At 47.9% G+C, this 27,617-nt stretch overlaps 1 protein-coding gene and 2 long non-coding RNA genes across 24 annotated transcripts in view; 1 reads left to right on the top strand and 2 right to left on the bottom strand.

Moving 5' to 3' along the window:
* The window catches only part of AIRIM (AFG2 interacting ribosome maturation factor), a 30,486-nt gene extending 11,040 nt beyond the window's left edge, over window positions 1–19,446 (bottom strand). For 3 of the 19 annotated variants that reach the window (XR_004309529.2, XR_014935314.1, XR_014935315.1), the window contains exons 1-3: window positions 19,169–19,446; window positions 18,671–18,850; window positions 18,478–18,596 (exon numbers count right to left, since the gene is read on the bottom strand). Coding sequence is in view for 8 of the 19 variants with exons in the window: in XM_015883671.3 (XP_015739157.3) it covers window positions 17,917–18,069; window positions 18,478–18,850; window positions 19,169–19,431 (789 nt within the window). In the remaining 11 variants the exon portion in view is untranslated. Of the gene's footprint in view, window positions 1–8,396; window positions 17,304–17,590; window positions 18,070–18,477; window positions 18,851–19,168 lie in introns of those variants that run through there. The other 16 variants (XR_014935318.1, XR_014935319.1, XR_014935320.1 and 13 more) reach the window with 12 other exon arrangements.
* Window positions 5,043–16,421, top strand: LOC107324018 (uncharacterized). Of its 4 annotated transcripts, none has more exons than XR_014935325.1 (3): window positions 5,043–5,096; window positions 5,183–5,349; window positions 6,283–16,421. It is a non-coding gene; the product is annotated as an uncharacterized LOC107324018 (long non-coding RNA). The 4 variants fall into 4 exon arrangements; XR_014935326.1 differs by having other exon boundaries at window positions 5,183–7,163; window positions 7,393–16,421; XR_014935324.1 differs by having other exon boundaries at window positions 5,761–7,878.
* On the bottom strand, window positions 10,482–12,769 carry LOC116654347 (uncharacterized). The gene is made up of 3 exons (XR_014935321.1): window positions 12,640–12,769; window positions 11,676–11,766; window positions 10,482–11,322 (listed from the first exon to the last, which is right to left on the bottom strand). It is a non-coding gene; the product is annotated as an uncharacterized LOC116654347 (long non-coding RNA).
* Window positions 19,447–27,617: the final 8,171 nt, after the last annotated feature.

Below are 27,617 nucleotides of genomic sequence, written 5' to 3'. Positions count from 1 at the left end.
TGACCAAAAGAAAAAAAGAAAAAGGCATAAGAAATACTAGTAATAAAATACAGTGGATACTTTGTTGGAGGAAAAATCATCAATCAGCATGAGAAGCACACTCGAAGCGGTATTTTAGAAGAATATGTCAGATACACTGGCCAACCATTAAATTTCACAGGTTCAGTTTAAGAACTTCAGGAGATTGCTGGCATTGCCTGAAAGGGAGAGGAAAATTACAAACACATGCTTGGGGCTCCGAGCGAGATGCAGAAATCTGGAGGATAATCCTTATTGCTATTTGAGATAGAGCCCACGAGCCACAATAAAGAATTCCATTCACCTGCCTGCAGAGCGGCTAACTAGAATCCTTAATGCCAGCCAGATTAAAAACATTTCTTTCGGGTGAGCAGACCTGATGGTTTATGAGGACTGTGGGTTTCTCCGACCTCAGCTGGCCTTCTGCAGCCCGCCAGCCGCTCTCCTCTTGCACCACTAGTCTGCAATGTTGCATTATCGATCCGAGGGATGGCTGTGGGGAGAGGTGTGCTGAGGGCGGACATCTCCCACTGCTGGGGAGGGGGATGCTCGGGGGGAACAGCAGTGATGCTCTGTGCTGTGGGATGAGGAGATGGAAGCGTGGTGCTTTTGGAAAACAATGGGCAGAGGGATGTGGGACCCTGTGTGGATGGGGGCATGCAGACAACACAGCTCCCACCCACCACAATAGTGGGGTTGCAGGGTCAAAATCTGCCTCCAAAACCCTCTGAGTGCCCAGGCTGTGATGCACAGCCACAATGCGCTCAGAGCCCAGCGGGGCTGTGTAGACACAGTGGAAAAGCCAAGGAGCTCCGTCTGCACGGGCTGCAGAGCTGGGAGCCTGAGGATCCAAAAAGATTGTTACTATACTTCAGATTATATAAATAACTCCCTGAATAAAACCACATGTGACCACATTCTGTTCTCCATCCCTCAGTGCTCTGCCGACAGCGCACAGACTTTTGCAACACTTGTTTACTAGGGAGACTGTATATAAAGTGAAAATAATTTGCTCGGTCTTATGTTTCCACTTTAATTCTCAGTGTATAAAAAAAACCTGTGAATTTGCTAATGGGCTTTGAAAATGTATTTTTAAAGCTAGGGCAGCTCGAGTCGGTGAGTTGTTACGAAGGATTACAGAAGGAACAAGGTTTCTAGAGAAATGATTCCCTTGAGGCAATCCGTAGCAGCTGAAGGGCCTGATTCTTTCCAAGAAAATAAACACACTTCTGCATCCAAAACGAAGCCCTGTTTCAGGTATGAAGCAAGCTTGTTTGTTCTCTAGCATTTATGTGCTCCCCATCGGCGCTGGTGTTTAGTTTAATGTGTTTGGAGGCCAAACACACACTCACAAACTCACTCTACAAAGGAAGATTCCTTTTGCATCTTTAAAGCACACTTTTGGACGGAGATAAATGGTTGTGAGCTTCGGGAACGTTAGAGCCAGATGGTCAATTGAGATCGCTTTGTGCATTTCTGTATTTCACTCCAGAGCTGATCTCGCATAAAAAATATTTTGGTAGCTTTTGCTATGAGTTGCAGACCTGGGAGAACCTCCTGGAGCAGAAGGATTGGTGAACATACCACGCTGAGGGGTCACAAATGCCCCTATTCCCTTTACCTGGTCATTAAAGTCAATGTGTTTTGGGGTTTCTCCAACTTGGAGGTAACTCAGAGCTTTGGATTTGGGGTATTTTTAGTTAAACTCCGCAGAGTTTATCTCTATTTTGTGTTGATGAACGCAGGCTGAAAATCTCTGCAAACGTTTGGGATCTTTTCACCCAGCAAACAGGAACAAGGGTTTGGGAGGCAATGAATGATGATCCGAATCGTACTTTTACAAGTTGCTTTTACAAGGTCTGCTGGGGAAATACCACTTCTGCCTTCTGCCCCGTGCAGCTATGTGGGATCACGTCGGAGGGATTCCCCCCAGATGTTTCCCTTTCCCAACACTTCCTCTGGTCTGTGAAAGGCTGAGTCCTTCCCTTGGATGGCACTGCCTGAGGCCAAACACAAGGCAGACTCCCAGCTCAGGAAGTGAGCACTGCTGTTTCTACACTGGCTTTCCTCTTTCAGTGGTCACTTCTGTTCTGATGTAGGGAAGGTGCATGATTTTCTGTCGTTGCTTTGATGAGAAAAGGTGATTTGCCTATCCATTCACCTTGAGTGAATGGGAAAAAAGGATTTCACTGGTTCTATGGGAGGGAGGCTGTGGCTGGGACCAATCATGCCAATGGTTAATGGGTTTTAAAGACTGCTGACTGAATGGATGCAGTGAAGAACCAGCAACCAGCCCTGACTTCTAATAACCAGCAGCCGATGGTGGGAGGACATATGGAGTCAGTGTGGCTCAGCTGGATATAAACCCCGGAGGTGTCAGGGCAGAGGGATAAGGAATTGTGCTGGCAGAGGGAAGGTGGAAAAGATGAAATTCTGGATGCTGGAGAAACAAACAATGCTGCCAGCCTGGACGTGCGTGTGAGCTTCGCGTCTCTGTTCCAGCCTAAGGACCCTAAAACACTGCATGCTCGTTGACTCACAGCTGCTGGCGTGTTTTGAAAAGGCTGTCCTGTATTGCTGCAAAACAGCTGCTGGCTGCATGGCTCCCAGGAGGGGCGCAGCTCCAGCAGGGAGCCAGGCTCTGAACCTTGCTTCAGGAGTGAGGGTGAGAAACAGAGGACACCAGAAACACAGAATTTGGCTCCCATTGGACTACGGCATCCTTTGGGATCCTGAAGGAGGGGAGAGACCCTGAGGGATGTTCCGGGCAGTGCAAATTTCCCAGGGAACATGGTTTATAAAACACATCCCACAAGGCTGCGTGGTGTCCTGGCCAGACCCAGGCTGCTCCTATGGCTGTGCCTCCTCCTGTCCCATTTGCAATAGATGGTTTCCCCCCACCTCCATATCCTCTGCACCACCGCCTTGTCCCCACCAGCTCCTGTGGCACAGGAGACACGTGGCAGCTCCACCTCTGGGCAAATTTTGGCCACCTGAGCAGCAGTGGGCACATATAAACCATGGGAAATTACATTGCAAATGGTTCCACTGAGCATAGGCAGTGGCTCTCGTATGGAGGAGCAATGGAGAAGTTTAAACATCTGGTTCTGTGAATTCCTATATTGTAATAAAATAAGTCTTCCCACAGCTTTCACGTCATCCTTGTCTGGGCATCACTGAACTGTGAAGGGAGAAACTCTTTTTTTTGTGTGTGTGGTTTTCAGAGGAACAAAGAGACAATATGCATCTGGTGAGGTGTCTTGGCAGCCTCCTGCACCCAGCCTGAATCTTGTGCTGGCAGCGTGGCCCCATGTCATGGGATGGTAACTGCTGACCCACAGCACCAAAACAGCAGAGCCTGGAGGGGACATGGGGTCTGTGAGGGCTGGGGAGAGCCGGGCTGCAGCCTATGGATACTGGGAGCAGCAGCACAGTGCAGTGCATCAAGGCAATGCCTGCAGCCCAATTTTTGCCCTTGTTCAAATGCAAGGGCAACAGGTCCAGAAAGAACCATCGGCTCCTGCTCGCCCCTGCCTATGTCTGCCTGGCTGTGCCCCGTCTGCAGGCATTTCTGCCTTATCAGTATTACTGATTTTTCACCCAAATGCTCTCCAGGTTTGCTCTTTGGCACCAGAGCAGCTTGGAGCATCTTTCAGAGGAGGGGTGGATGGGCTGATTCAGATGTGATGCTCAGCCCCATCACCAATTCTTTCTTTCACGTGTGGGAGGACAGCTGCTGATTCTCCCCTAAGCTGCCATGCAGCAGCTGCCCACAGGCTTTGTCCAGATGTTTGCCTTGTTTGAAGAGCTTTCCTACAAGATGGGAATCTCCTGGAAAAGGTGGCTCAGCAGAAGAGGGCACAGAAACCTGCTGGGAAATGGGCAGCACAGAGCTCAAGCAAGCAGGATAGCACCAGCTTTCCATTGAGCCCAGGGCTGCTGTCCTTCCATGGGAGCAGACCTTGAGCTGTGCAGTGCCAGACCTGGGCTCAGCTCACACACGCTCTGGGCTGTTCCCTGTACTGATCCAATGCTGTTTGCCTTCAGTTATCACCTTGAGACCTTCCATGCTGTCTGAGCAAGCTGGCTGGTGGCAGCCTGTCCTCCTTTGCCGACAGGTGACTTTCCAGCACCAACAAAATGCACAGAGTCCCCCCTTGCTCCTCAGCTGGACAGTTTGCAGCAGTACAGCCTGTAACACATCATACTGCTTTGTTTATTCAGAGGCAGGCGTGTTTAAGAGGCCCTGGGCTTATTTTAAGTCTACCACTTACAAGCAGAAGGAAGGCCCCAATCTGCTGAAGGCCAGCAGGGATGTTTGGCTGCAGCTACCCCTCGCAGGTGATTAATGCCGATAGGGGAACATGATTATAAATGCAATGAACTCAGCATTTTGAGGAGGGGAATGTGACCCCATTCCTCAGCCTCACCCTTCCCAAAGCCCCCCTGCTCCCTTAGCCTGGTAAATGCCACTGATGAGAGCAGAGAGATCATAACCATCCATCTCCAGAAGCCATTTTTCAGTGGGACTAGATTCCACTTAGTCCTTGGACTTACCAGTCTGTCTGGCAAAAGGGATTTCATTCCTTTGCTTCTTTTTGTCAGGATGGATTTACTGATCCCAAACACGTTCCTCACACTTTATTTAGGGCTTAAAACGCATCGTTTACATTGCGGAGCTGTCACCAGCCTGTCTGAGCTGCAGAGGCAGACAGGCAATGCTTTTCTCTCACCCCACTGTTCTCCCTGCCAGATGTGAGGATAACACATCAAGGAGATCTCTCAATAGACACAATTTGCCCTTTGGGGAACTGTTGCCTGTTCCCCACCATGTTGGGGCAGCGGGCTCAGAGTGGATGGATGTTGTATGGGAAACTGGTAATCACAGCCTGAACCTCTGATTAATCAGCTGAGGCAAGTGTCGGGTCAGCTGTGGGAGCACAGGTGAGGGTAATTCAGGTGGAGCTTGACTCCACCTCTTCTAGGCCTCATTTAAGGGCTGACCACCACTAAAGCAGCATGTCTTGGAGATTGCTCCTCTGTGGAGGTTGCCTCAGCAGTTTCCAGCCAGATTGAAGGTGAGTTTTTCCTATAGTTAACCTTTTGGATATTTATCGCTATCCTTCCTGTATTATTACATCTTTGTATTATTTTCACCTTACAGTGTTCTCCTCCAGCTGCATTCCCGTGTATGAATGAACCTGCAGAGAATTCCATGCTCTCACTAAGTGACACCAGGCAATGACTGCTGAGTATACCAGAAGCCCCCCTCACCTTTACCACCAGGACCTGCTCTTCTGTCTCTCCAGAGCTGGATGAAGGAGGCAGATGGTAAAGTGCTCCATGGCCATGCATTTCTATGCAGGTGCTTGACACCTGTTTTGCTTTATGAAAAAAGCAATCTGTTTTCTAACCTGATCTCAATTGGATTTCTAATTTTAGCCAAGCAGCTGAAGGGACTCTAACTTTGGAGCTGATTGCAATTGGTTTGAGGCATGGCAGCAAAGCCAGCTGCTCGTTGTTAGCTGGCCTGCACCTCACCCCCTAATGGTATAGATCTGCCAATGAGACAGATGCAGGGCAGCACCCTGCTGCTGGCACAGCCACCTCCCCAGGGCTGGCAGAAGAAACACAACTTGTTGGTTGTTTCCTTCTTCAGGATTCAGGTCCTGCTCAGGACTTCTCTGCTCTTGCCCACTGTCCCTATAGCAGCCACTTCAGGTTAAGTTTCTCTCTTTGCAGCCACAAGCCATGCTCTGCACTTTACATCCCTGGTCCATGGTTACACACCCTATGCACAGCATGGTGAAAGGAGCTCCCAACCTCTCCATCCTTACGGAACCTGAAGCTTCTCACAGGCCTTCCAAATGGAGCTGTGACCTCTGGAAGCACAAGGAACTAGCAGTGTTAGCATGATCGATCCCTGATGATAGCACAGAAGGGAGAACAGGCAGGATTTACATTCTGTCCCTTACGAATGGTTTGGCTGACATATTAAAAGCCGGATGGAACATAAAAATGGAATTTATTCCAATTAAATGGTTGCAAATGTCATCTTACATTGAGCCAGAAAGCCTTCCTACACGCAACAAACCAAATCCATGCTTCTAGAAAGCATGCAATTTTACCTGCTTCTTCCTCCAAACAATGTCCTCATCTTGGTTTTCTGATTCAAACCCAAAGAATGAACAGCCAGGATCTATCCAGAAAGCCACCATATACTACTCTGATTAATTGAACGAGCTCTGTTTTGTTTCTTTCCAGGTGAACAGCAAAACGATCTGCAGATGTGACTTTACCAGCAGTTGTTAACATTTAACATTTGCCCTGCAAATCCAAATCACTAACTCGTGAAGCAAAAGGGAAGCCATGCAGGCTTGGAAGGGCTGTGGGTGCTGACACTGGCATCCCTCAGCAGGAGCAGATTAAAACATGGGGGATCTCCTTACTTGTGTATGGTCCTCGAGTAAGAGAAACCTCTGGGTGTGCAGAAGAGGCACTGTGCCCTCTGTTACCATCAGCCCTCCTGGTCTAAGGATGCTCTGTGCATTCTCCTTCCATTTGAATGATTCAAATTGCTTCAGAGTGCACCAGAGCTGTGAATTATGTGTTCATAGGGCAGGTGTGAGCTGCAAATTGCCACTAGATGACAAAACCACAAAGATCAAACAAGCAAGACCTGAGGATGCCGTTACACATCCACGTGGCAATGACAGGATGGAACACAACCCCTGGCACTCTCTTGCCTGCTTCTTCAGACAGCATCACACAGACATGGAGCTGCTCAGCAGCAGCCAGCTCGTATTTCTAGGGATTTCCAGTGCAAAAAGCAGAGCTTAGCACCCAAGCCCTGCTCAGGCCCTGCTGGGGTGATGGCTCCTCTCCAAGATGGACTTATTTTAAGCACATGACTGTTCTGACTTGAGAGAACCGGCTTTGCTTTTTGCCTGCTGCTCAATGTGTGTTTACCATTTGGCTTCTGGGGTCAGAGCTCAGTGCTCAGCACCTTGCGGTGCTGCTGGGGTTCAGGGGGACAGTGCACCTTGCCTTGATGCTCAGCCTGCTTCCATCAGTGCTTTGTAAATACAAAGCTCCAGCTCTCATTACCGCTCCTCTGAGTCAGACCGTCCCCCTCTCTACATGAGGTATGTTTTGAATGATAGCATTTGTCTTTAATAAATGGTCACTCCATAAACCGCCTCCTATGGGAAACCTGGGCTTTGTAAGTAAAACCTGATGTTTCCATTTTGTTATAATGCATTTGCTATTAGGGATGAATACCAACTCATCCCCTGTTTAATATCAACCTAAGGTGTGCACTGGTTTAGTATTACTATTTATGAAATTCATATAGCTGGCCTTAATCTGTTTCAGATCCCACAGCTGCACCCCTATCAGCATCAACTTGACCTGAAATTGGGACATTCACCTTTGCTGGAGTCCACGACATCAGTAACATTCCAAGATAAGGAGCAAAGCCCACTACAACCCCACAGAAAGTCCAACTGTAGGATTAAAGACCTTTATCTGGTAGCCAGCATATCCACATACTTCTTTGGCTTAAACAAATGTAAAGTCTGTGCAGAGCTATCCTTTGGATCCATGCTTCATATTTCACAGCCATCCATCACCTCCCTGCGCTGCATCCCTCAGATACTTCCAGCAAAAGCAATGAGATAATCTCAGTCCCATGGGAACAGCCTTGCTGGTATCTCTTGCAACTTAAAAGGGGAAGCAGGACCTGGCTTAATCCCCTGCCTGTCTGTACAGAGATGGCTTTTCTGACTCAGTCTCACCGGGGTCCAAAGATCCCTCAAATAATCCTGAAAGGTTGAGAAATGAGGTTCAGGATACGCTGCAGATCCGTGTCGCTGCTGGAGAAAGAAGAGAAGGTATTACCTGAAGTTGTACAGAGCTGTAAACAAGTGGATGAGAAGAGACGTATATTTTAGCTGGATTGATTTGCTTCCCTTTTTCCAGGGCTGTACAGACAAGTGTCACCACGGCAGAGCAAATGAATGAAACCACAGAGCCATTAGCTGAATTTTCCAGCCCGGTTGATGTCCAGCTTGGGCTCAGGCCAGATGTAACCAGACCTCAGATCCAGCAGCAGACTGGTGGCTCTGGGGCTGACCCTGCTGTGCTGAGCCCCCAGCACTGGGCTCCCATCCCCATAGCAGCACTGGGCAGAGCTGCTGCCAGCAGGTGAAGGTGCTGCACTGCATTTCCTCAGCAAGGAAGGTTGTTTGAAGTGACCGCTCTGATGTGTTTACTCATAGAACTGGCTTGTTCACAAAGCTGTGATTGGAACCTATAGTTTATAAGTTCATAGCAAATGCCCTCTGGGGATGGAAAAAAAAAAGACTGACCCATTCGAGTTCCATCTGTTGGGGTTTATAACTGTTCTCCTTATAATTGTCAACAGACAATGTGAATTGCAATTAGCTAATTGCTTGCTAACTTTCCGTTCTAATAATAGTCATGTTCCAGAGTTATACAAGCTTGGAGGCTGCTGCTGTTCCCTTGCAACTGGCAATAATAAATAATACCGTATTCCCTCAGCATTGCCCTCTCTTCCAAGTTTCATCCCCATGCAAATTGCTCCAGCATGTACTAATCCCTGACGGGATGGCAAAGGCATCAACAGCATTTATTTGTAGTTTGCTGTGCTGGGAGCGTTCTGCACTTGTACGATGATGTGGCACCGGGACACAGCCGCTCCCTTGCTCCACTTGTCCCTTCCTTGCAGTGACTGCAGCAGGTTGGGGAGCTGCCACCCCGTGTCCCTGGAAACCCACTTTGCTTGTCAATACGTGTTTGCTTTCCATTTTTGGTTGGTTCCTTTTGTTTTGTTTTCCTTTTACAGGATCAGATGTGGCTCTGGCCCCTGTATTGACATGTTTTATTACCAGTAGCTTCAATAATGTCAGCACAGACCTAAACTGGAGCTTTGGAGATCACACGCTCCCCAGCAACAGACTAAGCTGTGCAATGTCACTGCTGTGTGCTGCAGCGATAAGGAGGGGCTGGAATCCCCATAGGGCTTCAGACAGTGACAGCGTCAGGTTGGGTGCAGAGCCTGAACCTTCCTGGGGGGGGTTGATGCAAGGAACTCCCTTCTGAGTGGCAGAACTATTTTGCACCCTTCTCCAGGCTTTCTGCTCTCCAGCCTGTTACTGCTGTGCAGATGCGACTAATTGGGAAGCGAAGCAACAGGCTGATCCAGTGAAATCAAGGCAAGCCAATGAAATGAGCAATAACATTCCCTGGCGCTCGAGAAACTACTGAACGCGAACCTGCCAGCGAGCTGACATCTCCAGAGCTTACAGCCTAATCTTATTAAACTCGACCAAAAAGCCTTTTAGAGTTGGGGGAGCAGTGTCCAGCAAAAGCTGGTCTGGATTATTCCTCAGGCGCCTCAGGGCTTTGTGTTCACTGTTGGATCCCCACACCTGCAGTGGGGCACGCAGGACGCCCCGTGCCCACGTGGAAATGGGCACCCAAAGGCAGGGGGCTCTGCCCACTCAAGGCTGCGAGTGATGCAGAGCAATGGGTGCATGGCAGCAGGTTGAGAATCCCCCTCAGCACAACAGCTCCATCTCCATCTTCAATGGTTTCCCAGCCTCTGGCTCCAGGCAGAGCAGGAACTGGAGGTTCCTCAGTTTCGGAGCTGCTCCAGATTCCTCATCCTTCATGCACAGTTTTTCCACCCCTTCCTTCTCTCCTCCCCTGCTTCTGACATTTGACTCATGGATAGATTTATTAAGTTTAAAAGCACTCCTTGTACAAGCCTCAAGAGCATGTTCCCCACTCCACAGCCTCATCCGCTTCTTTTCCACTTGCACAACCTGCTTTAACCCTCTTTCCCAGGGTTTTGGTGGGGAGGTATCAAAATCGTGCCATAAAGCAGAATTCTCCTAGCAAAACCACGCCAGGAGATATCCCCTTTCTTTTGCATAACAACTCAGTGATCTCTTGAGGAAGGAGAGCTCTGTGTCCTGGCCTGGACAACCCAAGAATCTTCTTTCAACCACGTTCCACTTTCTCAGCAGCTTCATGGGCTTTCCCAGGTTCCCTGCATGCCGTACCTGCAGACACACAGCCATATGTATCCTTCATCTCCCACACCTTCACTCCTTTTCTCAATGATAAAACCCTTCTGTCCCCCATACCCGAGACCTCTGAGAATCACTACTAAGCAGAAGCTGATTTAAAATACCCCCTGATTACCAAAAACCTCCATATTCCTTAATCAGGAAACATCACAGAAAAGCCAACTACCTGTTTCAGTATGGCAGAGGGATAACCAAACAAGCTGATGCCAATCAATGAGGCCTGAACAAGTCCTGATGGGCTGGTCCCCAAATCTGTTTTCTTTTCATCTCAGCATAAATTCCTTTGTCATTTCAGCTTCTCCATGAGAAGAGGAAGTCAGGTAGTACATAAGGAAAGGAAATCAATGGTGTGTTATCTCTCAGGCACCAAAAAGAACAAAAATCATAGGATTTATTCCAGAATTCCAATCCCTCCTGCACTGTGATGGATCCCAAAATAGAGATGCAGCATTCTCTGCCAATGGCAGCGAGGAAGAGCACTGTTGCCATCTCTGCCTTCCCCCTACATTCAGGTGCACAAAGCAGAAGTGCCTGTTGTGACTCAATCTGAATAGCGGGACACAACGAGCCGGAGGAATTCAGCCAACAGAACAGCTTTGCTTACTTCTGCTTTGGCTTCCCCTTCGTATGTTTTTTCTCAACGCTGGTTGATGGATTTCAGACCTAGGGAACATTAAGAAATGAAATGGAGAAGGCTGTGACACGCTCTGCATGGTGCCAAGGAATGGCGGTGACGCACAGCAGCTGGCGGCTCAGAGTGCACCTCACCCTGGGACCCTGAACTGCCCCGAGCCACCCCTGGGTGCAGCTCATGGAGCACAGCACCAGCAGAATGGCCACCTGCTGCTTCACACCTCCTGCAGACATCAAGAAGGCTCCAGCAGAGCTTGGGGCATCTTCAGCAATCTCCCCCTTGGAAGTCATGAGAGGGGAATCAACAGGAAGACGGCCGGGACCTTGCTGCTGCACAGCACAGTTTGTTCCCAGAGCTGGCTGTGCTTCGTGGAGCAGCACTGCTTTTGGAGCACAGAGTCAGGAAAGAATGGGGCGTTTTATCGGAGCACGCCGAGGTCTTGCAGACTGCATCCGTTCCACTGTGCCATGACTGCCACATGGGTTACTCCCAACAATCGCTGCCAGGCACTCTTAGAAACGAGACCATAAGGTCTGACCAGCTTGAATTCATCTCCTAAGCTCAGGAGAGAAAAGGTCCTATTAAGCTTGGTGCAAAGCTGACTCTGGTCTCTGGCTGACAAGTGGCTATGGACTATACACAAAAATGCTCTAAAGCTGACTGCACCAAATGTTTCTTCTCCACCTAACGCAGTTGTTTGGGATTCGGTTAGAAACAAAACTGCATCTTGTAGTTTTTAATAAAGCTCTTGGCGAGCAGTTCAAACACTGGAGAGGGGGAGCGGGAGAGAGAGGTTGAATTTATGGGAGCGGGAGGAGATCATTTGCTTTCTTAGGACTGAAAAGATTAATCGTCTGCAAAGGCTCTTGGATTCATTCCTCACATAGCAGAATGGTTAGGAGACTTACCGGCTTGATATTCTTCATTCTCCTTCCCCAGGTGGCCCAGAGACTGTCTGGACTGCAGGAAAAAGGACTGGGAGCCGTCCTGTGTCAGCTCCTGGGGAGGAAGGTGCAGTGGTGCAGCAGGAGGAGGAGCACCAAACCCCACATAGCTCACTGTGCTGTCAGATTAAAGATCTATGTACTATCCTGTAGGATTCTGTAAGCTCTGATTGCATGGAAAGGTGATGGTGAATGCAGGAAGCACAGAACAAAACAGGTTCATCCTACCAGCTCTTACCCTTTTTTTGCTGGATCACCAATGGCACCAACCACCTCATAGCAAGTCTGCAGGTCAATGGAAACCCTCTCTCCTAACACCAGTATTCTGCAGTCAGCTCATAACACGCCATGATGAACCCCAAAGTAAGGACAAACGGAAGGAAAAAGACAGCAATTTCCCAAGGCGGCCAAACAGCCCAAAGGTTTCTAATATCCCAAGCAAGGTGAACAGCACGAAGAACAGATGAAAAGCAGAGTGGAAAAGGGAGGAGAACCAAGGGATGTCCAAGGGGAAGCATGGGACACATCTCCAAGGCAAGCCAGGGGTTGAGCTGATGGATGGCAAACTGACCCATTCATTACTTCCAGCCTCACAGACCTCATCATGCCCTGGGACAACAGACTGTCCTTTCCCTTCAGAAGCTCATGCTGAACAGTACAGGCAAAGAGGCTGCATGCAGCTTGAAAATAGGAGATGCGAGCAAAGGGAGCCATCAGGACTATCCCAGTCTGAAGGAACAGCTGCTTCCCCAAAACCAAACTCATTCAGGGAACAGGATGAGAGGATAAGCCAGGAAACATGGTTTCCACTCTTGTCCAATGATATCTTAACAGATCTCCTAATGCTGATGCTACCGGGAGGTTGCAAGCCAACAGCCCTGCCCCTGAGTTGAGTGGAAGTGCAACACTGAGTGCTTTTAGAACTTACCAGCCAGACATGGAGCAGAGTCATACGTGGAAAAAATAAGCTCACAGCACTATTTAGGGATGCTCACCGTGCTCCAGTTTGAGTGCAGAGGGCTGCAGCAGTGCTCATAATATGCCATATTTTGAAGTTGTTTCGCAGAAGGCCAAGATCAGCCTTATTTTTCAAATAATTTTAGGAAATATAATGTTTGCTCCATCTGAGAATGAATGAGGAACTCGAGCAGAACTGCTAAACATAAAAGTTCCTGGACATCTGGAAAGGATTAGTCAGGAAGGTGCTTGGGACAAGGAGTTCAGGCAAGTTCAAGAGACACCTACTGTACATTTGTTCCCACAGAAAGAGGGAGGAGGAGAGAAAGGGTTGAGGGGAAAAGCAGGAAGGGAGGATTGAAATAAAAGCTACGCAGGAATGGCAGATAAGGTGGGAGAGATGAGAGCAGTCTGCACTCTGCCGACTGCCACAGAGGGTCTGCTAAGCAGAGAGGGCAGGGTGCAGCATCAGGGGATGGAGCACAGAGGCAAAGAACAGACCAAAGAGATTTTTGTGTCCATCTTTGCAAAGCCAGACAATGGGCCCTGAGCTGAGCACTTCCTCACCACAGGAAAGCACTTCCTTGCTTTGTAGCCAGATGCGTTCCCATTCAACTCACGTCTATAGGATTAGCAGATTCTGTTCCCCTTGGAGCTCACCAGGGCAAATGCTGTGATAAAGTCAAGAGCACTCGAGAAACATTAAAGCGTAGACAGCTGAGTGCTAGGAATGAGAGCTGTGCATTCAATTAATGTAGGTGGGAGAATGTTTGTTTTATTTCTGAGTGGATAAGCACTTGAGCAGGCCCTGCAAAATCACAAAGGAGAGTTGCTCCAGGCCAAGATGAAAGTCTCAAAGAATAAGCGTGGAAACCGCAGGGACTTGTGAAACTCATGCTTTGGTTTATTAAATGACTCACAAGGCTTTTTGTCACATATTTCTGCCTCCAACTAAACTTAAACTTGGGTGCCAAATTCTATACCTTTTTTTCCTTGTTATGGAAATTTGATTCTGAAATCTGCTTTTGGAAGGAAAGCTTTTGTTGTTTCCTATGGAGGTCTGGATCCGACTCTCCAAATCCATGGATTCCCAGATGGACACTGGGCAAAGATGTTGAGACAGTGGTATATATCCACATGCATGAGATGCTACCACTGCCTGGAGAATTGGGAGGGATATGATGCATAAGAACATGTATGTTTTCAATACAATGGCAGGAGGGTCAGAAAGCACACCTATACTCTATTGTACAGTGGGAGAATAGAGGATAGAGTGGGAGAATAGAGGGGAGGTGATACAACTGTGTCTAAAATAAGATTACCCATAGACGGCCCCATTTCCAAAGCAGAACTGTGTACAGAAGCTAACTTTCACCCTACACAGAGAAACAAACCAACCAGATAGAAGTCAGATGCTCCCTATAAATGTTTGTGGGTATTTAAATTTAGTAACTGATCTTAGTTTGGGCTTTCCCCATAAGTGAAGAATAACTATTTTCAAATTAAGTTAGTAGGAGGCAAAGCTGAAAATCAAAGCATGAGCTCTGCGTTTCCTGAAAACTTCATTTTAACAAGGTAGCTCCAGCTGCTAACTTGGTTTTATTGCATTCCTAAGAGACAGGTCTTCATGCAAGAACACTTTAAGAGCTCTGTTCCAAAAATAAAGGCACTCAGAGTTATTTTTACGGCTAGGTGTGTTATATCAGTCTCAGAACAAGCAATGCCTTCAGTGCTGCTGTTACCTCCTGACCTCACTGGGCTGGAGCCCCTGTCCCCACACATCTATCTGTTCTTGCTTCCTGGAGCTGCGTGCTGGGGCAGCACTGAAACAACAGCCTCCAGTCTGCCTGGCTGCAGGTATCTGGCTCAGCAGTGCAGACTCCAAGGGATGGAAAGAGGAGGAGTGGCCTTCTCACCTGAGTGCTCTGAAGTTCAGCCCGTGGAGGCTAAACGCCCACCCTGTCTGTCTCCACTGTGGGATGCTTTGAACCTGCAGATTCTCCAGCAAACACAGGCTGAAGGGAGTCTCGCATCTACGAGGAATGACATCCTTGTTAACAACTGGGGATCTTGGCAGCCTTCCTGAGCTGCAACATACAGATCCTGAAACCAAACAAAACCCACAGTTGTATCCAATTAGAGCCCTCTGATGCAGAGGTTCATTTGTGCCATTCCAGAAGAGTGCAGACAAATGCAACTGATGACATGGCCTATCAGCCATAAGCCATTCCTGGAAATAAATTGCACCAAAACTCCAACGAGAACTTCTTTCACCCCATTTCAGTAAGAGCCAGAGCTGGATCATGGCTTCCATCAGTTCAGAAACCCCTCTCAGCACTCCCACTGCACTGTCATTAACCCAAAATACAGATAATAGAGAGCCGGGCTTTCAGGAGAGGCAGAAAGGCCACCACTGAACTGTTCTGAAGACCTTCCAAAATTTAAACCCATTTGTTCCTTATGCAGCTGTAAGACAGGCTGCCAGAGGACTACAGAAGGGCTGTATAACATCTGCACGTGTAAACACAATTTTGCAGCCACAAACACTGTGATTTACTGTTTTCTAATGGTAAGATGAAACCTCAAGGCCCAAGCAAAGATGGCACCCCAAGAAACACCTTACAGTCATCTTGTCTTTACTCACTTTGTGCCATATGTGACGAGCATAAGATCATACAGCTGTTCCCTATCAGGTTGTCTGCCCTCCCCTCTGGCTTTACGCTGCCATTTTATAGCAGAGAGGTTTCTTGTACCCTCTACATTGAAGTATAGCAGCTCAGGATCTAGCTCAAGCCATGGCAAAGGGACTGAATTCAGATTATGTCACTGTGCTTCAGAAGTGACAGTAACAAAGACTTGAGCACACATTCATTGAGAGGTCAGAACATTTTGGCCCATTCTTGTGTCACTGAAAGACTCAAGATGTTCATGGGAAGCAGTCATAAGCTCAGAGCACCCTCAGACAGCAAACCAAAGACAGACTATCAAGAGTGGTGACAATTACAGTACACACCAGCCAGCTGTGCGTGCAGTCAGGCAGTAAGCAGAAGCAAGCAGAAAAATGCAGCAGCTCACACTGAAGGAATGTCAACAGACATAAAAACTGAAGTCTCTTCCCTCCCATCAAAATGCTTCCTATAAAGCTGCAAGTCAAACAGCTTGGCAGCACACTCCGAACACAAGCAATACATCTTCACTTCTGCCACAGGCTCTTAGCTATCAGAAAAGGGACAGGTAGATGGATGAGAGCTTGCTATTATCTTTGTTCTTTGCTGCATCCCAACATACAACCTTGTTTGTCAGATGGATTTAGAGCTACAGCCTCCCCAGACACCAACAGTCAGCTGTCACAAAAGAGCTGGGAGGTAATCCAAGTAAATCTATCTAGACTCTGTCATCCCACAGCAGACACTCATCCTTTCCTTCAAATCAGAACTCAGTTATGCCTCTAGGGAAGGTGCAAGGGCTGAACACTCAGAGCAGGTGATAGCTAATAAAGTTCATCTAGGGTATTTCACTGGCCAGAACCTAAATACTGGGGATGTTTGAATTTAAATAAGCCAAATGTAAAAAGCAAATCTGGAGCTGAAAGAGGAGTTTATGGACTAGAAACAAAGTTTTGGAATTCAGATGAAATTTTGCACTGTGCTGTGCAAAGGAAAATAGACGCCTTATTCTGAAACAATACTGTGATGCAACCAACTGCACCAGAAGCACACTGACAAAACAAGCCAGTGACAGGTCATGGTGAGACAGAGCTGCTCGAGGATGGGAAATACTTTGCACGCAGAAGCATCTGTATCGAGACTGCTACTCAACCATTAGCTAAATAGACTTCATTCCTGGCTAGTCTGCCAAACCAGTATCTTCACTGCATCATCTGCTTTATCTTAAGCTGAAGCAGTTGGAGGAGGAGCCCTTTTCTCACTTTCCTGGGAATGAGATGGCCAAGCAAAAAGCTCCCCAGCAGCAGAAATTTGACTCAGCAGTTAAACTGCACTCTTGCACAAGGTCTATAGGGGATGCACAGAGCAGAAGCCACAAGAGCTCCTTTCAGAGCAGGCTGGAAGACAGGATCAGCACCAGCAAGCATTCCAGGGCCCTGAAGCAACGTTGGGCTTACAGACACAAAGAAGAATTGCCTCCCAGTCCCCACGGCCAGCAGATGCCTGAAACACCTGCCCTGTATGTGCTCAGAGCAGAAACTGCCTTGCTTTTCATTTGACAAACACTGATTTCATCAGTCACGACGCCCTGAAGCCATACCAAAGCCAAGTGGGTGACGTTATTTTTCATTTCAATTAAAACTGCATATTAAGTACCATTCCACAAAGAACTGCCAGCTGATGGGGAAGCACTGGCAGCAGCAGCAGCCCTGCACAATCAGCAGTCTTCAAAGGCTGCCGAACAGAGCTCTCTGCAGGTCGAGCAGTGCCCTCAGGTGGTCGAATGCATTCCTCGGGTTTGAAGCTTATTTTGTGCCCTCATCCTCCCCTCCAAGAAAAAAAGGGGGGGGGGGGGGAGAGAAAGACAGAGACAGCAAACCACAGCTGTAACTTACTGCTGGAGTCACATATCCCATCACTTCTTTGGAGCATTACAGAGCATCATTTTCACTGCCAACATAAGATGAACCTAAAACAGACAGTAGATGCTGGTGTAGAACAGGAGGTTTAACACACAATCTTAAAATACACCCTTATAGAAAGATTTCTTTTCGGCAACTGATTTTAACTTACACAGACACGTCTTTCTTATAAAGATACAATGCACTTCAAACTGTCCACATCAGAACTCAAGTATTTATGTACTTATTTAGGTACATATAACCTTCATAACCACACTTGCAAGCCAAATTTGTTCCTTGTTCCAGGAGGGATGAAAGCAAACACATTGCTAAGAAGGACAACATACAAACTACGTTTAATTCCTGATTGGACATCTTTTATTTAAAGGATGTTATCTAAAAATCTTTCCTATCAACCTGTTGTGCCTCACGTTACATTTATTTGCAGTGCACTTCACCATTTGTTTGCAAGTCAGTCAGTTACAACATTCCTCTCAGCATACAAAACATCAGTGGGGGGGGAAAAGGAATGACAGCTCCCATAGTTAAAGACAGTTTCTTTCTATTGTCATGACCTGCTGAGCTCAACCTCCTCCTCAAACACTGTCCACCTCCACTTGAAAATGGAACGGTCCAAGCACTTCCTATAGAGGTCACCTCATCCAGCCTCTAAACGCTGCCTCAAGTAATGTTCCTCTTAGTGGTTATCTCAGGATACACCACACGTTCATAGAAGCTGGTCAACATCAGTCCTGCCTGTTCTCCATTTGAAGCCTTGCCAGCAGTGCAGCTGTCACTAGTTGCCCAAAAACAGTGAGATCTTAAGAAAAGCATCTGAGTTGGGGGGGAAAAAAAACAAGAAACTATTAATACATTTTATCTGTAATCTGTCTCAGCAATAAATTATTTCTAAAATCACATGTATATAAGCATATATAAAATTAACTTCATAGACCAAGTGAAGCAGACTATCAAGTCCCTTATAAAACAGCAAGAAAGAAAGCTGCTCCCAGCTGATACTGGAGTGCAACAGCTGGCATTTACCACCAAACTATGTACAAGATCTGTGAGCAGGTTGGTTGCAAAGAGCAAAGGCAGAGAGCATGGTCAGCCATTGCTACTGAGCCCAACAGAACAAGCAACACGGGATGTAGGTGATAGGCAGAGGTTTTGTTTCCAGGGACGAGATATCAGCACAGGGTTCAAAGATACATTCTCTAGGTTCAACATGTGGAGATTTACCTTGAATAGTGTCTTCCCCATAACGCTCCAAAATCCCCTCCCATGTCTGTGGGAGAGCTTCCATATCTGCCAGGCTATCACAGCTGATGAGCAGGAGGAACTGTTTGATCTCCAGGTACCTTCAAACCTCATAAGGACAACACAGACAAAAAGAGCAGCCAACAGGAGGAAGGATATCCACGAGGAAGGATACATATACCGATAGTAACGCTCCACATCCTGCAGTCCCTCCAGAACATCAGCCAACGATGGGCGGCTCGGTTCACGTCTCAGCACCTCGGTTAGGCCCAGCTTCGCCGCCTGCTCTTCGTACAACCGCATCACAGCAGCTAAGCCGGCCCCAACCGCGTCCCTCACAGCGTGCAGCTCCTCCCTGCATGGCAGAACTCAGCTACACCCCACATCTCACACAGCAGCATGTCCAGCAGGTCGAAGGAGGTGATTTTCCCCCTCTACTCTGCCCTGGTGAGGCCTCATCTGGAATATTGTGTCCAGTTCTGGGCTCCCCAGTATAAAAAAGGCAGGGATCTCTTGGAAAGAGTCCAGCACTAAGATGGTGAAGGGCCTGGGGCATCTCCCCTATGAGGAGAGACTTAGGGAACCGGGTCTGTTTAGCAGATCCAGACCCTTATAACCCCTATAATTCTGTGATTCCTCATCTCCACACCCGGCCCGGCCGCCCCCCCCTCACCTCCTCTCGTTCATCTCCTCCATCAGCGCCTCGGCCGCTCCGCGTTGTTTCCTCCACAGCCTCTCCTTCAGCTCACTGTAGGCCCCTAACGGCGTTCCTCCCCACTCTAAACGCTGCGTCGCCCTCATCTGAGCCGCCAGCCCGGCCAGCGAGGCCAACAGCGGATTAAAAGCGGCTATAGAAGCCCTCCAGGCCGCGTCCCATCGCCGAGCTGAGGCCGCCCACTCCCGCAGCTCAGCCGCCATTGCTACCATGGCCGCCATGTTGGCCGCTAAGCCGGAAGCTGTCGCTGTTTTATGCGTCATCACAACGCGCCGCGCTCTGATTGGCCTCATTGCTCTCATCTATCTATATATTCAATATATATCTATATATTCTGCCTTATATAATAATTCAAAGGCATCTTCCAGCCTTAACTGCAAGGGCAGCTTCCAGGTCTTAACTGCAGGTGGCAATAGTGTGAACTACTGAGCTGCCAGGACACCTGCTTTGCTATCTAAGATCCCCTGCTTTGCTATCTAAGATCCCCAGCTTTGCTATCTAAGATCCCCTGCTTTGCTATCTAAGATCCCCAGCTTTGCTATCTAAGATCCCCTGCTTTGCTATCTAAGATCACCTGCTTTGCTATCTAAGATCACCTGCTTTGCTATCTAAGATCACCTGTTTTGCTATCTGCTGAATTCAGTGAGCATTCATTCATTTATTCAATCAAACAAACAGTTTAGCTGTAAATAAAGCCATGAAACACTTGGGTACAGATACACAACCCTACATTCTGCTTTAAACATCGACTGGATTTAGATACAAATGCTTGGCTTGCCAAGAGAATTCTTCTCTTAATACCATTTTCTTTTAAAGGTTCCAATTATGATCCTTATGGCCAAGAATTAAATACTTGTCAGCCAATTCATCCTTCTATTTAATACCAAGATTTAACATAGTTACTAAGTAAATCCATGCATTAATGTTTTTCCTACTAAGAGTGGTAGTACTCTAGATTAGCATAGGATTTGTTCTGAACAATAAGGAGGCTTAATTGCTTCCTGAGATGTGAAGGTCTTGCACCTCTGCAAACTGACTGCCCAGCTCCTTGCCAGCAGATGGATACCTTTGGTTCCATGCTAAATACACGCTGTAATTTCAGTTACTGTGAATGCCACCCAGGGCTGAGAGCTGTGACTTTCTTGTAGGAGGAGTGGTTTGGGGAGTAATGGCCATGGTTTGCTTTTTAGCAAACTGAATGCTGCTGAATGCTGGTGTTCTTTAGATCAAGCCCATTGGCACGAACTAGAGTTCTTTCAGAAATAAGTCTTCTCTGTGACAAAGCAAGCTGAAGAAAGATGAGCTTGTGGTACTTCCAGCAGCACAGACCCTGCGGGGAGCAAGCAAGTAGCAGGGTGTGCCTGTTTCACCAGGCTGAAGTAGTGAATTACTACAGTCCTGCAGGGGAAATAACATTTGTTTTCCCTGGCTGGCTGAGCTCATGGAGTCTTCCAGCCAGGAGTTCCTGCATGCACCAAGTGGGTGCAGCAGCAAGCTGTGTGTGTGAGTCTGCCCGTGAGCCTCTGCTCGCACTGGGCATGAGAACTCCAAAGTTGAGCCTAAATTCATAATGAAAATGTGAAACTATTAATCTAGCGAAATAATGAGCAGAATAGGTGCCCAGCAAGGCACCTTCTCTGGGATGTGCTGACATTGAACTCCCTGTTCAATGGGACTGTGTTTGATAATGATCCTAATAGGTGGCTCTTCCAGGCAATTTGATAGATGTGCACTATCGAGCATTGTCAGAAATAGCTCCGTATACAAAGCAAGCATTTATCATCACGGACACCTTGCAGGTGGTCACTGATTCAATGACATTGTAAGAAATAAATAGATAACAATTCCCTGCTTGCCGATGGGAGAGATAATAGTTTAGAACAAATTAGAGTTGTCTCTAGGCAATGTTTTCATGGAGGAGTGTTTAGATTTCAAGGTGCAGGACAGCACGTGCAGCTCCTCCAGCCAACCTGTACGATGCCACTAAAACCCCCATGTTTGCTTTGGCATTGCTAAAAGAACAGAGGGGCCTTTATTACCTTTATTATTATGACCCTTTATTAGGGTGTCCATGTGGTGATGGGTTTGCTTTCCTCTCCCACCCCAGTGTGCTTTCCTATGCAGCTGACTTGCAGCGGGGATGTTACACCAGCTCTGATCTAACTTCCAGCAGAGTTCACAGCAGTTTTTAATGAGGCACAAAGATCTTTTCCATTAAGATGTCTAGTCCATGGGCTGTCCTGACAGTTGTTCCTGGATCCCAGGCCCTGTGCTGCAACCCTGCTGCAGCAGGCTCCAGCCGGCACCGCTTGTCTGCTCATTGTGTTTGCTCTCTGCCTGCTTCCAGCCAAAGCTCTCTTCACTTTGGGCAGAGCCCTCCTGGAAGGGCCCAGCTGGTGTCCAGGGTCAGCTTCCAGCAGCTCACTGGGACTACTGAAATGCTCACATATTCAATTGTGTTGGATTGCTTTACAGTGCAAAGTGGTGGTAGTCCAAGGATGAAGCATTAATCCAGATGTTCCCCCTTGATAAGGGGGCTGGCTGCTGAGTCTTAAGTTTGGCATTTAGTGTTAAGATGTGGGTGGTGGAGGGTGGGAGGTGAAAACAATTACTCAAATTAACAGGCTTGTAAGTGTTTTGCAATATAAGCTTCTGTAACTTTGCTCCTTTTTCTTTTTCTTTTTTCTACTTAACTGGGAAAGATTTAACATTTAATTAACCTGACTGATATCATTTAGCAGTTGGGCACTCAATTAGGTAAAATATATTAATTAGAAGACTTAACTGATGGTGGCTTTCCCAGGCTGGCATCTGGCTGCATGGAAGCTGTGCTGTTCAATGATGAGCTGTGTCCCCTCTGCTCCGGACAGCATCTGCTGCAACGTGACATTCCCAGTGGGACCTTACAGCCTTTTATCTGATCCTGTGTCATGTGCCACAGGATACAGGGACTCAAAACAAATCAAACAACGTTGTTTGTCATGGATTTAACAGCAGCTTTCTTTTTCTCTAATTGATTTTACCGCAGGGTTCTGGATGAATGTTGGAGGTATCTGCAGAGAAGAGCTTTGCTGTAATGCCTGCTCATCTCCTGTATGTGTGTGTGCTCAGGGGCAGGGTTGTTGCTCATGTACAGGAGCCCCTTTGCAGAAGCATGTTCAGGAGAGATGCCTATTTCCCTCTTAACTGATGGCAAAGCCATGTTCCTCCTGTAGGTTCCTCTTATGGGTGACCAAAAGTGGCTTGGCAGGTGCTTCTTCTCCACCTGCGATTACAGAAACCAACAGCCTGATGGTACAGATGCACCTCTAGAATGCTGCATTGCTCTGTGTGAGGTCCTGAGGTGTGCTGCACTCTGTCCCATCACTGTTATACTCCCACACAAGGAGGATGGCAGCTGGTCATAGCCCATCTCTCTGGGTGATGCTGCCTGCAGCTGGCTGGCAGAACAACAAGAGCTTCGCCCTGCCTGGCTCCAAAGTGTCAAAACACTTCAAAGGAGAAAGGGAGAGGCCAACTGCCCAAATAGACTAAGTTCTCTGAAAAGGGAATTGTGAGCATAGATTCTCTCCAGCTTCAAAACTGTCCTTGTGGGGCAAGGAGAGAGCTGGGTGCTCGAGCTGGGTGTGCTGAGCCCCCTCCAGCAAGACACACACTTGTGATGCTATATTGCAAATCCATTCTTGGAACATAAATCAAGTATTTCCTTCTGTGTAGGAAGAGAGGCAATCATGAGACAGGCTGGGTTTGTGCTTTTATAACCTCACAACAGCAAGTTTGAGCTGTCAAGAGTTCCAAATAAGTATATCCAATTTATTCATAGATGGTAGCCTTCTTAAAGGCAGGACTTCTTTCACAGCTGTGCTGCAAATCAGATCCACATTGTCCAGTGAATCTCATTTACTGTAAGATAATACGAAAAGCTGATGTGGCTGGACCTCACTGTGGAATTGCAGGGTGCCACTGCTCTGCTGTCACATCTGAGCTGGGGGAAAGCATTAATGTCCTCTTAAAATACAGTGGTGGAAAAGAGAGCTTACGGGGTGCGGACTTCAGTGCAATTTTGTTCCTGGCTCTGATGAGAGTGGGGATGAAATTCTCTCTATACCAGAAAGCCGGTGCCCATAAGCCATGTAGCTTCACCCATCCCTCGCCCAGAAGCATTATTACACTGAAAAATGGGATTAGGCAGAATCACTAATTTGAACATCACACAAAGGCACCAAAATCTCAGGCACCCTCCCCGCCTCTCCAGGGAAAGATTTACTGCCTGCAACAGTGTAATTCATCTAATTTCCATTAATAAGGATGAGACGGTTAATAGGAAAGTCATGTCCTCAAAGTTGGTTGCCGCCTGTAAGCCTGGCTGGACCCAGGAAAGCAGCCAGGACAGAGCTGTGCCCATCTGCATGGATGGAGAAGATGCTCTCACAGCGTCGTTGTCTGTTGTATTGCCTGTGTTGTACTGCCTCGCAGCAACTGGCTGAGAGCAGCTTTCCAGGGAAAAATCAATATTTACTAGTTATGGGTCAATCTTCCTTATAAAGTACAAAGCCTGCTGATTTTGCACAGTTCAGGGCTGCACTGAGCTGGGAAGCTGGCGTTTTTTTGTACACAATTTGAACTTAATTCCTTTGCTGTGAAGTAGCAAGTGGAAACGTTAATAAGATCTCAGCTGCTGTTGTAGCCCTGCTCTGCCTGTGGGCTCAGTGCTATGAACACAGCTGTGTCCCAGCACTGGTCGTGGGAGGTGGGGGGGATGCAGTTGTGTCCAGGCACAAGGATGATGGAAAAGGATAATTTGTCCTTGTCCTGCATCACTCCTGTAAATAGCATCCGGGGGTTTGTGCCTCTCCTGCCCACCATCCCTCTGTTGTCTCTGCCTCCCCTCTGCATCCAGCTCCCGTGTCATTCAGCCACTGCAGGGCTGTCCCCTTCTGCAAGGGGCCTCAATTCACCTTCGACAAGAACACTAAGAGAGTTTCAGTGTGATGAACATCAGCTAATGATAACGTCTGCGAGCAGCGAGTGGATTTCTTCCCATTGCTACAGCACACATTAAAGCTGGAGGCGTACCTCATTCTGTTCCATCATCCTCAGTGTGCAAACAACCAGGGAAGATCTGGTTTGCTACCATCCCTTTTTGCCTCTCCCTGCTGTCAGGTGGCTTTGACTCATCTGTGCACTGAAGGCTGGAGCTGGAACTAGAGTAGGGTTCGTGTTTCCTGAGTGCTGGGGCTCTCTGAGAAAGCACATGGCTTATGGGAAACAGAATGGGAGAATGGCTGAAGCAGGAGATGAGAAGCTGCTGGGCACTGGGAAGGACTTAATTTAGCTGTCCTGCTTTTTCCTTTGCTCTATACATGTAGGAAAAGCTGGTGGATGTCCCTGTGTGCTACGGCACAATGTCCTGACAAAACATCATGAGTTTTCTTCCCAGTTCCCCACAGATTGTTCCATGTAAGAACCCAGCAGCGGGATGTGGGGGACAGTGAGTGATGACTGTCAGTGTGCAGCTCAGTCTCCCTCTGCTGCCACGCACCGCAGTGAGTGGACTGTGGGAGAAAGGCATGGGGAGGGCTCTGCTTCAGAAGGAAAGCTTATTTCCCACTGAGGGTGACCTTGTGGCCCAGGAGCCTGGGAAGCCGAATCCTGATGGCACTTGATTGATGGGATCTGAGGAGTCGTTCTCCCTCAATGTCAGTCAGCCTGCCTCTGCTGACTGCAAATGAAGGCACGAGAAATTGGACGGTAATCAATGCCAGATGGAAAGTGCAATTGAAAATGCCTTCTGTCTGGAGCTTGTGGCCCTGGAGGAGAGCTCGGCCAGGGCAGCGCTCAGCACTCAGCTCATGTACACTCAAAAAAGCTCCTGCTTTCCCTTTCCCTTTTTGTTGTTCAATTATCACACACGAAGACGACAAGAGATGCATCTCCATAGGAACCCACTGGGCCAAGAAACTGCTTGCCCAGCACTGCCAGCCCTGAGTCCTGCCAGCTCCGAGCAGCTCTTGCAGATAAGGAAGGAGATGCTGTTATCCCACCAGGCAGCACAGGGCTGAAAAGCAATAGCTTTGCACTTTGCAGAGAACAGAGAGAAACCCTCCCAGGAGCAATCAGTGACCACAGGGAGCAGAGCTGCTCAGGGAAGCACCTGAGTGCTGAGCGTCCCAAGGGGACAGGACAGAGGAAGGGATTTCTGTGCAATGAATTGCAACAGAACATCACCTGCATGTGGTATGGGATTGTGCTTCTTTCTGGGATCAGGGCTTCAGACATGGGGGAAAACCCATGGAAAGCTGTTGCTCTTAAAGAAACCCACAGGAATCTGTGTTTCCTAGGGAAAACAGGGCATTTTTTCAGAGGAATTTAGCGATTTAACTTGTCTCAGAGAGAAAGAGACAGGGGTGTAGCCTGTGTCAGCAGAAAAATAGGGCTGTAAGTGATGCTATTCAAGCACTGCATTTGAAATGCTTGTTAAAATTAAAGGCCCACATTAGTTTGTTATAGGGAATTGCCTCGGGCACGTTCAAATGCATTAGCTCCTGGAGCTCTGCTGATGGAAAAGGCCATCAGAGAGTGTCAGCACCATGAAATGCATTAGAGGTGCCTGATGGGATGGGGACTGGGGCTGTCAGGAGCAGGGCTCCTCCCAGAGAGCCCTTTGCATGGCAGGGATGTAAGAAGCTTCCAGAGAAGGAAAACCTGCAAGATAACAGGAGCACAACCCCTCCATCATGGCCAGCATATGGTAAAGCCAAAAAATACACTAAGGGAATATCGGGTAGGAAGGAGAAGCCAAGAAGAGGCAGCAAAATGGGGCTGCAGGAGGATTATCCCATAGATGAGTGGAGCCATTTGGCTGCAGCTGGGTTCTTCCAGTTCAGCATTTCATCATTAGAAGAGCTGAACCATAAATTGCTTTGGAATATATGAGTTTCCTTTCCCAGCATGTGGATTAGTTCGATCCCAGGGGCAGAGGCAGCTCAGTCCATACAGGGCAGTGCTGGCAGTCACAGGGTCTACTTGCACCAATGAACCCATGTACCAGTCGGGCAGCAAACCTCTTGTAGGGTGGAATTAATGCTGAAAAGCAGCAAGAGGGGTTCTGGTATGTGGTAAACAAAGTTGTTTAATGGTGTGATTAGGAAATAGTGTGATTAACAGGAACACAACACCCACCAGTGCTGGGAATACCCCATGTATGTGCAGCCCTGCTCAGGAGCAGCAAGAGCAGAAGGGAGGATGGAGGATGCTTCCCACTGGGGCCACCTCATTGCCCCTGGAAGGACACATCCCAGCCCCACACCAGCACACAGCAACAAGGCTCTGCTTATTTGCTATAAATAAAAGCCCTTGCAAGATAGAACCAATTTCCTTTTCCCCTTGGGACAATGCCAACCGATAGCAATCCCATTATTTTTGGCAAATAACACCCCTGGCGGTTTCTTGCATGTTTGAGGAAGCAGGCGTCTTGCTGAGAATGAATTACAGGTTCACTTTCTCATCAGATATCCTGCTCACCTTAGAAACAAGGAGACCAATGGCAAAGGGAGGAAACTTCGGAGACAAAGTGCTTTGCTAATGGCCCACGTTAATTGCCGATTCTTTGGAGCCGGGCTCATTGGAGCCTACAGCTCGCTCCACATAATAACATCTCCCTCCTTCGTCCTCACCCATCTGGCACTTGCCATCTGCTCTCCACAACACTCCCTGCCTTAACCAAAGCCTTGCATGGAGGAAGTTTCTTAGTGCAGAATGTTGGAGCCTCAGGCAGGGCACTGCTGGCTGCAGGGGTAGGGCAGCATGGGCAGGACAAGCACTGCAATCAGTGCAGGAGGTGCTGTGGCCCCAGCTGAGGGTTTCATGAACTGATTGTTGTAAGGCTACAGGGAAGGTCTCAGCTTCTCTCCCCCAGCTCCATTTGCTAATGACCTGGCTTTACCTTCTCACCCCTTCTTCTGGCTGAGCCTTGATACTGGAGTCAGAATGTTCTTGCTCTTTGTATCTATTATGGCCCTAAAAAAATAAACAACAGTTTTCTTCGGTTACAAGTAGAAATACTGTTTCAAACACAGAACCACTGCATTTCTTCTGCTTCCCAAAACCTCCTCACGCAGACAATATTCTCTCCCTCTTTGGAGGCTGAAATTATTTGCTACAGTCATAATTTCCTTTCAGCTCCAGAGATTACATATGACTATTTCTCTGTGGGTATTCAGTAGCAACACTCCCGTGACCACAGCAGAGCTTTGAGGTGTTTCCTTTCCTGGTGGAGCAGCTATAATCCATTCTGGGCCAACTCCTGCGTGACCGTGGGCTGTGGCAGGGCTCCCTCCTTGTGGCTTAAAGCAGTGCCCGAAGGCACAGCTCTGCAGCTCAGCAGCAATGAGATGCTCAGTGGAGA

The sequence above is a fragment of the Coturnix japonica genome, chromosome 17 (genome assembly GCF_054131305.1).
Source record: "Coturnix japonica strain WE chromosome 17, WE-NBRP24, whole genome shotgun sequence".
Lineage (NCBI taxonomy): Eukaryota > Metazoa > Chordata > Aves > Galliformes > Phasianidae > Coturnix > Coturnix japonica.
This window is presented reverse-complemented; position numbering and strand designations above follow the sequence as displayed.